Here is a 13,735-nt window from a genome sequence, read left to right on the forward strand (position 1 = left end):
TCCAATTAAAAACAAAATCAAAATCTTTTCCTTTGGGGAGACTTTTCAATTGTTTTGAAAAGAGACAGGAGATTTTATATATCCAGTGACATATATGTGACTTAGATATGTGTGGAAGTTTCCAGAAAAAAAATATTTGTCAGAAAAAAACTTCTGATTCCAATATGCCAACATACACATACACATATATATCAAATCAACACAACATAAATATCATAAATGTTCCTAAATGCCCATCACATTCCTCTTCAAATTCTAATACGAAAGCTCAGATCAAACATTTTGCCTCTCAGAGCCCTTTAGAAACGGGAAATGTGCATTTCTCACCTATAACCTGCACCAAAGAAAAAGCAACTGAATCAGAATGATCCGTGGGGGAGGTCAAGAGTGATGATGGTCCTTTCAGAGGCCTGGTCAAAAACTCATTGCATAACATTTAGACATTTGAACAGTCGCATAACCATCTCTGTAGGTTACTTATTTTGATGTCTGAAGGGGGAGAGACCAGAGACTGGAACAGGGATGGCCACATTTACCGGTTGGGCGTCTTCCACCCAGGTCTTCTCAATTCTCGTCTGTGGGTAATTGGGGCTGGGTGATGCTTTCTTGTGGAGCCCGTCCCGAGCCTCGTGGGGTGTTTCGCAATGTCCCTGACTTGTACCCACAAGATAACCAGTAGGGGCATTGTGCCCCTTCACCTCCGTCATCTCAGACAAAAATATCCCCACGTGCCGTCTGGCCCCCAGTTGATAACCACCGATTCATTCCCACCACTTGGGCTTCATCACTCCTTCTTACCGTTCATCTCCCTAAATTCCCCTTCCTTCCTCGTCTTTCTCTGTTGGGCTCCTGCCCACCTGTCCGGGAGGTGCCTGCCCCAGGAAAGCTGCTCCTACACTTGGAGTGGCCACTGCAGCAGGCCCACCATGCTTTGCAAACATCTTTGCCATCCTCACCCTTCACCAGCCCATCCCACCACCACCGTTCACTAAGCCCAGCGCTGTACGCGTCATTCCCCCAGAACACATCAGAGGCACTGAGATGTGTTCAGGTCAGCTGAGAAAAGTGAAACAGAGAGAATACTAGAGGGTCAATCAAAGAGCCAGGAGTCTACTCCGCAGCTGATGATCCTAACCACACAAGTACCTGATGTGTCAACGACAGGCAGCCTTGAGTTGGCTTGGGGCTTTCTCCCCTACCTAGACCCTGCACGTCTTGTAAGCATCACTGCTGTTTCCTGCACACCAGCAGCAGTGCCCAGCAAAATAGATGCTTTAAAAACATACGCGCACCATCAAGAGCCAGCCCTTGGACTCTGCTCCCCCGCAGCCCCATGCTCCCCCTGCACAGCTGCTGCTGCCGCGGCCCAGGATCGAGTCCCTCTAACCCAGGACCATCTCTTCCTACAGTGGTGGCAGGTGGAGAAAGTGAACCCCATCAAGCTGTACGAAGAGAACAAAGTCATCGCCGGCTTCTCCCTTTTAAATCTGCTCTTCAAACAGGGCCGGGCAGGCCTCATCCGAGGAGTGGTAGACAAACTCCTGGGCCTCTACACCCAGAAGAAGATCAAGCCTGTGGTGGACTCCTTATGGGCTTTGGAGGAGGTAAGAGTGGTGCTTTTTCTCAACAAATCACCTTCTTAATCCAGGCAGGTCTGGGCAGCCAACTACAATCTTTTACTAAATGATTTTTTCTTTCGAGGTTGGTTTGTTTTAAAGGAGAGCCCTGAAAGTCATTTTCCCACAGTTGTAGTACTTGGATGGAAGAAATACTTTAAGTTCCTTTGTGGTTCTCAACCAAACCATGTGCCATTTGTGCTATGAACCTGTCACAGGAAGGCCACCAAATTTTGATGGCTATGTTCAGTTCGGTCTCTTGGACTGTGTGTGCACTGCTGCAGTGCTACAGACGCTGCAAGGGATCACGGTCAGAGCAGAAAACCTCCCAGAGAGAAAAGGATTTGGGTGCTAAGCCTGATACTTTGAGCCCCTGAGAGGTATTGGCTGTCGTGATGGCCTTGATTGCTATGACTGTTGGGTATAGTGTTGCACTGAGTCTTTTTGTTAATTAATCCACCCAAAGTCAGAGTATTTGAAAGCATTCCTTGCTCATGATTACCCTCCCTCTACCCATCCTCCCCCATCCCTTCCCCTCCCTCTCCCCTTTCCCCATATTCTTGGGCCATAATTCATATGAAAGCTATAAGTTGGTTTCATAGTAGGGCTGAGTACATTGGATACAAAAAATTAAGAACCCATAATGTAGCCTTGAACCAGGAACTGGTTGTCTTGGCCCATGTGGGGCTTGCTAGGAGGAGTTAGGGTCTAGAACAGGCGTCCTCAAACTTTTTAACCAGGGGGCCAATTCACTGTTCCTCAGACCATTGGAGGGCCGGACTATAGTTTAAAAAAAAAAAACTATGAACAAATTCCTATGCACACTGCACATATCTCATTTTGAAGTAAAAAAACAAAGCGAGAACAAACACAATCACACCGCCTCATGTGGCCCGCGGGCCGCACTTTGAGGACCCCTGGTCTAGAAAATCCTTCAGAACAAAGGCAGCTTTAGGGCATTTGAGAAGTCAGTTGTAGCCGCTACTTGTGAGCTGGGTGTCAAGAGGTACTTCACTTAAAAAACAAATCTAAGTCTGAATTTTGTAATCTTGGCATCAGGGTGTAATAAAGCCCCTGAAAAATATTTTAAAATATGTGGTAATGTTTTTTGTTTGCTCTGTTTTGCATGAGTGAGATGCCTTATAATACAAGTATGATTTTGTGCTTTTGAGACTCACAGCTTTAAATAATATAACAAGTACTAAGTTCTGTGGAACAGATAGAGGGGTGTGCTTCTGCCTGGAGGGCTCTTGTTATTTGCCTAATGGACTAAGGTGGCTCAAATCAAATGATTTCTCTAAGCACAAAAATCCTCCCAGAAAGGCTCTCAGGGGGTCACTGTGTAATAAAATGCCACCATTCCTGGATCTGTGGACCAGGAATGTGCCCATAGGTGTCTCTCAAATACTATGATGTCATGGATGGTCTTAAAACCCCAGCTACCCAAAGACCATGTTTCTTAGGAAAAAAGAAATACACGCACATTACAGAAATTGCCAAATCAACCAAAAACGTAAGGAGAAACAGCCAGTGTACGCCCAAGAGAAGAACCACATCATGAACAGGTTGGTTTGCTTCCCTCCAGTCTTTTTTCTACTGCTCAATTCATTGCTAAACCGAATCTGATTACTCATGCCTTCCTCCGTGCCATTGCCAACAGGGCTAGCCCACTGCTATCATTTTCTTGAAAATGTTTGAGATGAGTCAGGCATCCAAATGGTATTCACTGCAGCCTCTCACTGCAACAGGGCAGGGCTAGGCTCCATGGTACTTGGGTTCTCAAGGGTCGAGAAGGAAAGAAAACTGGGAATAGTCAAGACCAGGGCTAAGAGATGAACTTGGGCTTACACGCAAGGCTCAAAGGGACCCAACAAATCATTAGCATTTCGGCGAGGTCTGAAATCCAAGAGGGCTTCAGTGAGTTCTTGTTCTAGTATTTGAAATCACTCACTGGTCACAGTGCTAACTGTATTCATACACTGACAGTTGCATGCCCAGTACTGTGCAGATGCTGGAGATGTTATAATAATACAGAGCTGAACAGATGGCCAAGATCCTGGGACTTCACGAAGCTGAAGTTCAGAGGAGCAGGAAGGGGCAGAAACAGGGATATGAACAAAGATAAGCAGGGCGATTGTCAAATGTAGTAAATTCGTGGAGAAAGATAAATCAGGGTGTATGCTGGTAAGTGGATAAAGAAGACCTAGTTTCCACAGAGCAGTGTCTCTAAACCTTTTTTTCACTGCTGCCCGCCCCCGCCCTGCCCCAAGGAGTATCTTTAGACATTATTTTGCTTAATCAACACCCCCATGAGGTTTTAATGCCGGGTATACATATGTGTATATGTGTGTGTTACGTACATACTTATGTCCTGAGTGTAAATCTGTGCTATTATACATTAAACAAGTAATACTGAGGATTTCTTGAGACTGGGAGTTTGAGACCAGCCTGGGCAATATAGCAAGACCCTGCATCTCAAAAAAAAAAAAAAAATTTAAAAACTTAGCCAGGCACCGTGGTCCACACCTGCAGGGCCAGCTACCCTGGAGGCTGAAGCAGGAGGATTTTTCTTAAGCCCAGAAGCTCAAGGCTACAGTGAGACATGATGATGCCACTGTACTCCAGCCTGGGCAACAGGGCAAGAAGACCCTATTTCTATTTTTTTTAAAGTAATTTTTTTAATCTTCTAAGAATCAATTTTTACCCTTTTGGAGTGATAGCATGCTTCATTGAGAAAGCATGCTGTAGAGTGACTTTCTTTTTTTTTTTTTTTTCTGGTTTCGCTTTGCTAGAAACTTTATTTTCTTTTCTTTTTTTTTTTTTTTTTATTGTTGGGGATTCATTGAGGGTACAATAAGCCAGTTACACTGATTGCAATTGTTAGGTAAAGTCCCTCTTGCAATCATGTCTTGCCCCCATAAAGGTTTCTCTGAATAGGTGTCATTTAGGCTGGGACATGAAGGAGGCAAAAACAAACTGAAAATGAGCAACGCTCAAAGCAGACAGACCCCCAAAAACAAAGAGAGGGGGAAAGAATCCATCCTGGTGAATTCCAGGATGGATTGTGGTGAGTCAGGGAAGGATTGTCGCAAGGAGAATCTGAATCGCTCAGCAGGGGACAGATGGAAATTTGAATTTTACCTCAAGTACCAAGAAGGGGGCTGCCATACCTTAGAATCAGGAGGTGCCATATCTATCCTCCAGGGCAGTATCTAAGGGAAGAAGCTGGTAATGCTATTCCAGGGTCTGTGCAACTAAAGATCTGAAGCCAGCTAAGGAATGGAGGGGCGAAGGGAACACGCTCACTCTGCCAGTGGGACTGCAAACTAATCCAGCCTTTTTTGAAAAGAAGCATGGAGGATCCTCAAAGAGCTAAAAGTAGAACGTCCATTTGATCCTGCAATCCCATTACCAGGTCTCTACCCAGAAGAAAAAAAAAATCATTTACCGTAGGACACTTGCACTAGAATGTTTATAGCAGCTCAGTTCACAGTGGCCAAGATGAGGAAACAACCCAAGTACCCACGAACTCATGAATGAATAAACTGTCCTATATGACCGTGGAATACTATTCAGCCACAAAGAAAGATGGAGACTTTACATCTCTTGTGTTTACCTGGATGGATTTGGAGAATATCCCCCTAAGTATCACAAGAATGGAAAAGCAAGCATCCCATGTACTCAGTATTACTAATATGAAACTGGTAGGTGAACAACTACAGACCCACGAGGGAGAAAAACACACTTAAATTCAAATCGGGGGAAGGGGGTTAGGTAGGCAGTGTGAGGGGAGAGGGCACACCTCTACAACTTGGACTTTACCTAACACATGCATACAGTATACCTAATTCTTGAATCCATATATTAATCTGAAATTTTAAGAAAGGGCTGATTGAATCACAGGTGAGGAAGCCACAGAGCGGGAAGCTCAGCTCTCACTAGGGAGGGTCTACATGGTCTGTGGAAGGTGGCAAGACGAATTCCCTACCTTCACACACGCTGGAGCTGTCGGGATCCGCTGGAGGACTCAGGCCGGTGGTGGGAAAGCCAAGGCTGGCAGCTTGTGTGACTGAGGCCCGAATCATGCAAGCGAGTCTGGGAATGCGCCCCAAGTCCACACGCTTCCTTCCTCTGCCACTCCTTGGGCTGTTGTGGAAGCGGGTCTCCCTCCTGTAAGGAGCTCTAGACTGCTCCCTCACTTCCAGGGCCATCTGCCCAGCTGCTGGAGTGCCATTAGCAATACCTAAGCCGGGTTATATCCACCTTGCTCAGAGTCTTCCCCAGGCTTTCTGCTGTACCTGAGATACCGTCTGAATTCTTCCCCAAGGGCTGTAGGGCCCTGGACTGTCCAACTCATCAGCTTCACTTTGTCCACCTGGCAGCCTCTAGCCACATGCTTCAGCAGGACACCTGCATCTAGTCTGTGAGCCCAACACAATCTTTATCATCTGAACCTGTGGCTGATTCTTTGTTGAACTCTCCTCCTCCCAATTTGCCAATCTCCCTTCTCACTGTTCACATCTCAGCTTTGATAGGACCTGTACAGAGCAGCCACTCCAAGCCCCTCTCATTCTCCCTCCTTTACCCTATTTGAGACACTCCATTGTACCTACCACTGGTTGAAATGATCTCTTGGTTTTCTGGGTTTGTTTTTTTTTTTTTCAGTTTTTGGCCAGGGCTGGGTTTGAACCCACCACCTCCAACATATGGGGCCAGCACCCTACTCCTTTGAGCCACAGGTGCCACCCTGTTCTTGTTTTTTTGAGACAGAATCTCATTTTGTTCACCTTTGGGTATAATTCCCTAGCATCACAGTTCACAGCAACCTCAAACTCCTGGGGTCAAGTGATCCTCTTGTCTCAGCCTCCTGAGTAGCTGGCACTACAGCCACCAATGCCTGGCTAGTTTTTTAGAGACAGAGTTCATCCATACTCAGGCTGGTCCCAAACTCCTGAGCTCAAGCAATCCACCTGCCTCGGCCTGCCAGAGTGCTGGGATCACAGGTGTGAGCCACTGCGCCCAGACTGAAATGATGTTATTCATGTGTCAGCCTGTTCAGACTCTAGCCTCCCTTCGCCACAGTATAAGGACTAGACTATGTTTTTCCAGCCTCCAGTGCTGGACACAGAGGAGGTGCTCAATTACATAAGTATTATTACATTAGTGAATTAACAAATCCACCAAAACACAGAAATACGACGTGGTGGATATTTCCTGTGTTTGACAATAAATATCTGTTGAATACACAAATAAATGAATGGATTAGTTATACTTAAAAAGGATATTACTTTAAAACAGGATATTACTTTGTTTGTTTAAAAGGGAGGGGTTCTCAAACTGGGCGTGAATGACATTTGGGGCCGAATAATTCTTCATCACCGGGGCTGCCCTGTGTATTGCAGTATAGGTCACAGCATCCTGGATTCTTCTACTCATTAAACATTAGTAACTGCTCCCTTTTCAGCAGCTGAAAAATGTCTCTGGACATTGTCAGATGTTATTCTGGGTGTGACCAGGGTAAGGGGCAAAATCACCCCTATCTGAGAACCGCTGCTTTAAAGAAATCAGCGTGGATGGTTGATACAGTCACCAGCAAAACGAAGAGGTAGAGCTCCCTCCAGCAAGCGGGTCCCCCACAGGGAAGAGGCAGACGGCAGCTGTCTGTTTGCCAACAGAAGCACCCACAGCCGCTTATCAGGAACACCCACCAGCGTGCTGAGGCTTTTCTGAAATATTTACAGACGTCTGTTTAGAGCTGCAGTTGGACCAAACTTGGCTATTTATCAAGTCCACGCAGCTCTTCAGGGCTTGAAGAGCGTAGAGCATGCTTATTACTGGCAAACCTCCAAAGATGGACCGTAATGATTTTTCCCCTCCCCTTTGGTAAACAATTGCACAAAATTGCTTTTCAGGCCAGCTCCATAACTTCATCTATAGAATATAAAGCCAAGAGGGATTAAAAGAAAATTTTCTTAGGCTCTCTGAGCCCTCAGACTAGAAGATTTAATAATATCAGAGACGATGAAGAGTTCTTTCTAGCCATCTGTCTCTGACTTTATTGTAAAGTTAATATACAAAGCACAGTGGGTCTACTGGGGCCTCGGCTTTGCTTCCAGACACAAAATATGCAGCTGTACATTAGTTCACCTCCCCCAAACAGTTTAGAGGTGGGAAAGGGATGAAAAAAGAACTTGTATTTGTCAACCAAGCAGCAGGGACATTGCCGAGCACTTACTATGTGCTAACACTATTTTAGGCTGTAAAGTCTATAGAAGTCGTAGACAACATTTTTCCTGCCTTTGAATTTTTGATGTAGTTTCTGAGACAAAATAACTCAGTGATATTGAGCTATTGGGTGTTGGTTTTCACAGCAATCAGAATTGAAAATGAGAGAGAAGAAGGTTAAGTGAGAATGAATGTGCAGAGATAGTTTCAAGAATGAGGTGGAACTTACTTAAGATTGGATGGGCAGAAATCATTTTAGACAATGTTGGATTTGCCAAAAAAAGAGAGATGGAATACTATGAACAAAAATCTCTGAAGTGGAAATGAGTATGTGGTGGGTGGGGTAGAAAGAAATCTGGGCTGAGGAGGACAGGAATCAGGGTTGGTTTGGTACATGGGGTTGAATCATGAACACCATCATGGCCAGGCCATGGAGGTTGAGCTGCTGTCTGGGTAAGGGCATTGATCTTAGAGATGGCGGCCTGAGACGCAGGATACCATTTAATCCGCCCAATTCCCTGAGGCCCACGTTGACCCCCGGTATAACAACTATAAATGTATGCACCCTGAATTTGGTTACACTCTGATTACAATTCCCTCCTCTCATCTACCACCTTGGAGTACACAAGGGGGTACATGGAGATCTCCAAAATGTTTTAAATCTTCCATTAAGACATTAACTGTGAATGCCCATGATTTGGGGGATTTGGGAAAACATATTTTGCAAAAAGACATTTTGGAAAAAAATTTGGAAAAGACATTATCTCTAGTATTCTACATTGTTTACATAAAAATGTCTATGACAACCCTGTCCTGTACAGTACCCCTAGTCACATATGACTATTTAAATTGAAATTAAAGGCTTGTGCAGTGGCTCACACTTGTAATTCTAGCCTTCTAGGTGTCCAAGGCAGGTGTATTGCTTGACGTCAAAAGTTTAAGATCATCCTGAGCAAGGTCAAGACCCTATCTCTACTAAAAATAGAAAAACTATCCAGATGTGGTGGTGCAGGCCTGTAGTCTCAGCTACTCGGGAGGCTGGGGCAAGAGGATTGCTCAAGCCCAAGAGTTTGAGGTTGCGGTGAGCTATGATGATGCCAAGGCACTCTATCCAGGGTGACAGAGTGAGACTCTTGTCCAAATCAATAAATAAATTTCCAGTAAAGTTAGACTAGATTAAAAATTTAGTTTCTCTGGCGGCACCTGTGGCTCAAAGGGGTAAGGCGCTGGCCCCGTATGCTGAAGGTGGCAGGTTCAAACCCAGCCTCGGCCAAAAACTGCAAAAAAAAAAAAATTGGTTTCTCAGTTGTACTGGTCACATGTCAAGTCCTCAGTCCAGCATAGTTATAGAAGAACATTCTCATCATTGCAGAAGGTTCTTTTGGAGCTGGTCTACGAGATGATGTCACCTTTCTGTTTGAAGGGAGGAAAAAGAAACCCCGTGTCCCACAGCAACCTGGCACAACTATGTTTTAATAAGTTAAGTGTGCCCTCCCTTATAGTCTCTCTCTGCCTTGGCAGCCGCTCATCCGATGTTCAGTGTCCCTGCTCTCTGACCACACATCTCCTACGTTTCTGCTTCCATGTTAATTGCTGTGGTTTAATTAGATTTGCATCTCTCATTCTGAGCCATCACCAAAACTATACACAGATAGATTGATCTAAAAGAAAAAAATGAAGAAAAAGATGGGATGCTGAGCTGGATAGGGACCCTTATCTGTCCCAGGACAAGAGGGTGACTCCATACAAGGAGGATTGATATGGGACACCAGGGATGGGAGGGGGTTAACTCGAATGCCCTGAAAGATGAGGCTTCGACTCTGACACCAGATGGAGAAGGTAAGAAAAGATGAATGACGCCAGCCACGTGAAACAGATGCCCCAACTCAGAGGAGGAGGCAGACACTCGGAGAGAAGGCATGCCTAAGTGTACGCAGACAGCTGGCTGACATGGACCTCCCTGAAAGATTTAGAAGCTCCTTCTGAGACACTGAACACAGTATGTGAAGAGTATATAAAAGCATCGCCCCAAAGCAGGAAATATGTGTGCTGTCTCTGCCCAATGGTTTGGAGCAGTAATTTCCACCCACGGTGCCTTGGCACACTGGCGTGCCATCAAAGATCATGAAGTGTGCCGCAAAAATTTCTCAAGATCATTACTTAAATTTTTCTCAAAAGAAGTTCAAAGCACTGCAAGTATATTCTTTTCTTCACTCTTAAAAAAAGAATCAATATAATTTAAGTGCACCACAGTTTAATTATAGGCTCAAGTGTGCCGTGAGCTAAAAAAGGTTGAAACTCCATGTTTGGAGAATGGACTAGGGGTAGATGGTCTTGACAGGAGGCCATGGTAACTGGGGGGCATAAATAGGTCAGCCCCCACTAATGTGGGACCAAAGAATAGGAGTGAATAAGCAAAGCCAAGTCATTAGAAAAACAGGAAATTAGAAATAAAGGGCAGAGAAGCGAGCATCAGAGATGACCAACAGTTTTTTAACCTTGGGGACCAGAACCGGAAGCCAGCAGTACAGGCGAGTTAGTAGGGAAAGAAGCTGACGCAAAAAAATTGACGTGCATTTAGTTTAAAGCAAGGCTAAAACACTGAAGTCGAGATGTCCATAGCCAAGTCAGACCCAGCACCTCCTGCAGGTGAGAGAAGAGGGCAGGACAATTTACTACTACAGTACTAACATGTTAGAGGGTCTGCTAAGAGCCAAGCCTTTTCCTAAGGGCTTTAATGTATTGACTCACTTAAACTCCCCAACAACCTAGAAACCCAGACACTAGTACAGATCACAAAAATGAGGCTTTGGAGAAATTATACTTGCCCAAAGCCCCTGCTTGTAATTGAATTTTATGGAAATTTGAACCCCAGGGAGGTCTAATGCATAGAAGTTGTTGAGAAAAGTGGCAGTGAATAACTCCTTGCACAAAAGAATGAGCAAAATAATTCTATTTGGAAACACTTAGCATGTGTATAGGTGCAGAATACTTTGCATTAATTAACTCATTAAATCGCCATGATTAACACCGGTGGTGGGTACTGTTACCCACTGGGATGCAAATGAGGGAGTAAGGAGCAGAGAGCCTACTCTACTGCCCAGGGTCACACAGCTAGCAGGTGCACAGCTGGCATTGAGACCTCGGCAGTCCGGCTATCCTGTCTCTGCCATGGCATTAATATCTCCACTCTACAGGAAAAGGCCAGAACCCAAGCATCTCCCAGCCCTCCACAGCAGGCAGGACACGAGGCAGCCACAGACAGGTGGTGGGCAGTAAAGAGGTGACTGTAGCCATCGGATGGGTCATGAGTGTTGCCTGCTGCGGACAGGTAAAGAAGTCCATAGAGAAGAAACCTAGGGATTTGGCCTGGGGAATCACCATGGACCTTGCAGAAAGCCATGTCCGTAGAATGATGGGGACAGAAGTCTGATGGCAGAGGGTCAGGAAGGGAATGCCTGGGGAGGACAGGCTGACAGCCAGCACAGGCTTCCCCTTTCACCACACAACAGGACACATGCCTGGACTGGAATGGGAGGAGCAGAAGCCAGAGGCATTTCCTAGGGCTGGGGAGCTTTGCGTAAATGGTCAGAGGTTGCTGATGTGCACAGCAGTTCTTTTTGGAGGGATACAGATGTTTTAAAATTCATGGTGGCGATAGAGACCTAGGCATTAAGACGGAGGCAGTCTGGCTCTCCAGTCCCTGCCATGGCCTTAATGTCTGAATAGACTAAAAAACATTGACTTGCCTACTTTAAAGGAGTGAATTGTATGGTATGTGAATTATATATAAAGCCAATATGCAGGTATGTTGCTGAGATAGATGTGCGTGTGTGTGTGTGTGTGTGTGTGTGCGCGCGCAAATTATACATTGAAAAAGGGAGAGCTTGAGGGCTGTTTGCAGTTGGAATAAGGGGTCACTTGGGAGCTGGTGATGAGGCCCAGCCTGTGAAGGACGGGCTGTGAGGCAGCAGAGCCCCCAGGATCTGGGAGACGTTCAGGGAATGACCCCAGATGCTCCTCCTTTAACAACAAACATTCTTCTCTCCTCTGCCAGAAGTCACATAGCCCCTGCATACTTTCCTTTTTATCTTGTTAACAAGCACGCAGTTTTTCCTCCCTGAAGTTAATCTTTACCCCATGTGCTAAGTTTACGTCATTTAGCAACCTTATTGAGATACTATATAAATAAAGCTAGAAGCACAGTGCAGTCTCAGCTGCTGCAGCTTTGTCCCTTGTGTGTCTTAGTTCCTCATTCCCCACCATTCCCACTCTGGCTCCTTCCCTCTTGCACTGGTTCATGAAATTCCCCAGCTGTCTGGCCTTGGGAAAACCACACTACCTGGGCCATTGTCCCAGTTTTCAGATGAGGAAACTGAGGCTCTATAAATGGCTCTTGTATTTGTTCTATGTCCCCACCCTTTTCTTTTCCTAAGTGTTCTCCTTTCCCTCAAGTGGAATCTTAGATGTTTCAGTTCATTGTAATCACTCCATACATAACACACACACTTCCAATTTCCATGAACATTTTCTTTCCCAGCATGCCCCAGTGACATGTGCTCTCTGCAGCTTAAACACATCGGCACCATCTCACCCCTAGGCCCTGCCGTGCACCTGCCCCCAGCCCTGCCCTGAGCAATCCAACAGACCAAACCCACCAAGGGACAAAGTGGGTTCAGCTCATCCGTCAGTGCGAGGATGAATAACAGCCCCTTAAAGTTACCCATGTTCTAATCCCTGGAATCTTTGAATTTATTATCTGATATGGCAAAAGGTACTTCATGATTAAATTAAAGGATCTGTGATGAGGCTATTAACTTGGACCCAATGGGATCACCAGGGTCCTTGCAGGAAGGAGACGGGGGGGGGGGGGGGTCAGAGCTGGAGAAGGTGGTGTGACGGCAGAAGCAGTGACGCTGCGATGCTGGGCTCAGAGCTGAGGAGTGGCAAGCGCCTGTAGAACCCCAAAAAGGCAAAGGAGGGGGACCCTCCAGGAGGAATGTGGTCCTACCAACACCTTAATTTTAGCCCAGAGAGACGCATTTCAGGTTTCTCACCTGCAGAACTATAAGAGAATCACTCTGTGTTGTTTTAAGCCACTAAATTTGTAGTAATTTGCTATAGTACAGCAGTTCTCAACCTGTGGGTCACGACCCACAGGAACTATATTAAAGGGCCGTGGCATTAGGAAGGTTGAGAACCACTGCTCTAGGAGGAGCTAGAAACTGATACATCAACAAACACTTGCCATGCACCTGCCCACCACCTGCTGAGCTTTAAGAACACAGCTGCAAGTGAGAAGGCCAGGTCGGCACTCAGGGGGGTGGCCAGGGTGACAGAGGGAACAGACAGTTGCACAAGTGGGAAGTGAACATGAAAAGTCAGAGGAAGGGGCGCCGCCTGTGGCTCAAAGGAGTAGGGCGCTGGCCCCATATGCCGGAGGTGGTGGGTTCAAATCCAGCCCTGGCCATAAAAACTGCAAAAAAAAAAATTAGAGTAGGTGGCTGGGGAGGGGACATAAGCCTATGCCAGAGGCCGGGCAAATGCCTGAAAGTTGGGGAGAGAAGTATGGACTTCGGCACATTCAAGCCCATAATAAAGCTTCATCAGGCTGAGCTTAGAGGGACCTGGCTGACCTTGAGAGGAGGACGGGGGGATGGGATAGCAGGAACTGTCCCCAGTGGTGCAAGTATACCCATTGCTCCAGCCTCACTGGACCACTGCAGTTTTTCACTCGACTTTTCTGGTCTCTCTGCCTGCCTCTGTCTGTGCTGCTAACTGCCTGATGAACGTTCATACCCTTCCCTCACCCATCTCCTCCTGCAAAATTCCTGTCACCTTTCAAGATTCAGGCATGGTGTTGGCTCTTCTGCAAAATCCATGCTTTCTTTCGG

The 13,735-nt window shown here is 46.0% G+C and overlaps 1 protein-coding gene across 1 annotated transcript in view; it reads left to right on the forward strand.

Moving 5' to 3' along the window:
* The window catches only part of VAT1L (vesicle amine transport 1 like), a 160,691-nt gene that overhangs the window by 83,780 nt on the left and 63,176 nt on the right, over positions 1-13,735 (forward strand). Inside the window, exon 7 of the mRNA XM_053608873.1 lies at positions 1,410-1,604. Coding sequence (XP_053464848.1) covers positions 1,410-1,604 — 195 coding nt within the window. The remainder of the gene's footprint in view (positions 1-1,409; positions 1,605-13,735) is intronic.

Source organism: Nycticebus coucang, chromosome 2, assembly GCF_027406575.1.
Source record: "Nycticebus coucang isolate mNycCou1 chromosome 2, mNycCou1.pri, whole genome shotgun sequence".
Taxonomy (NCBI): Eukaryota; Metazoa; Chordata; class Mammalia; order Primates; family Lorisidae; genus Nycticebus; species Nycticebus coucang.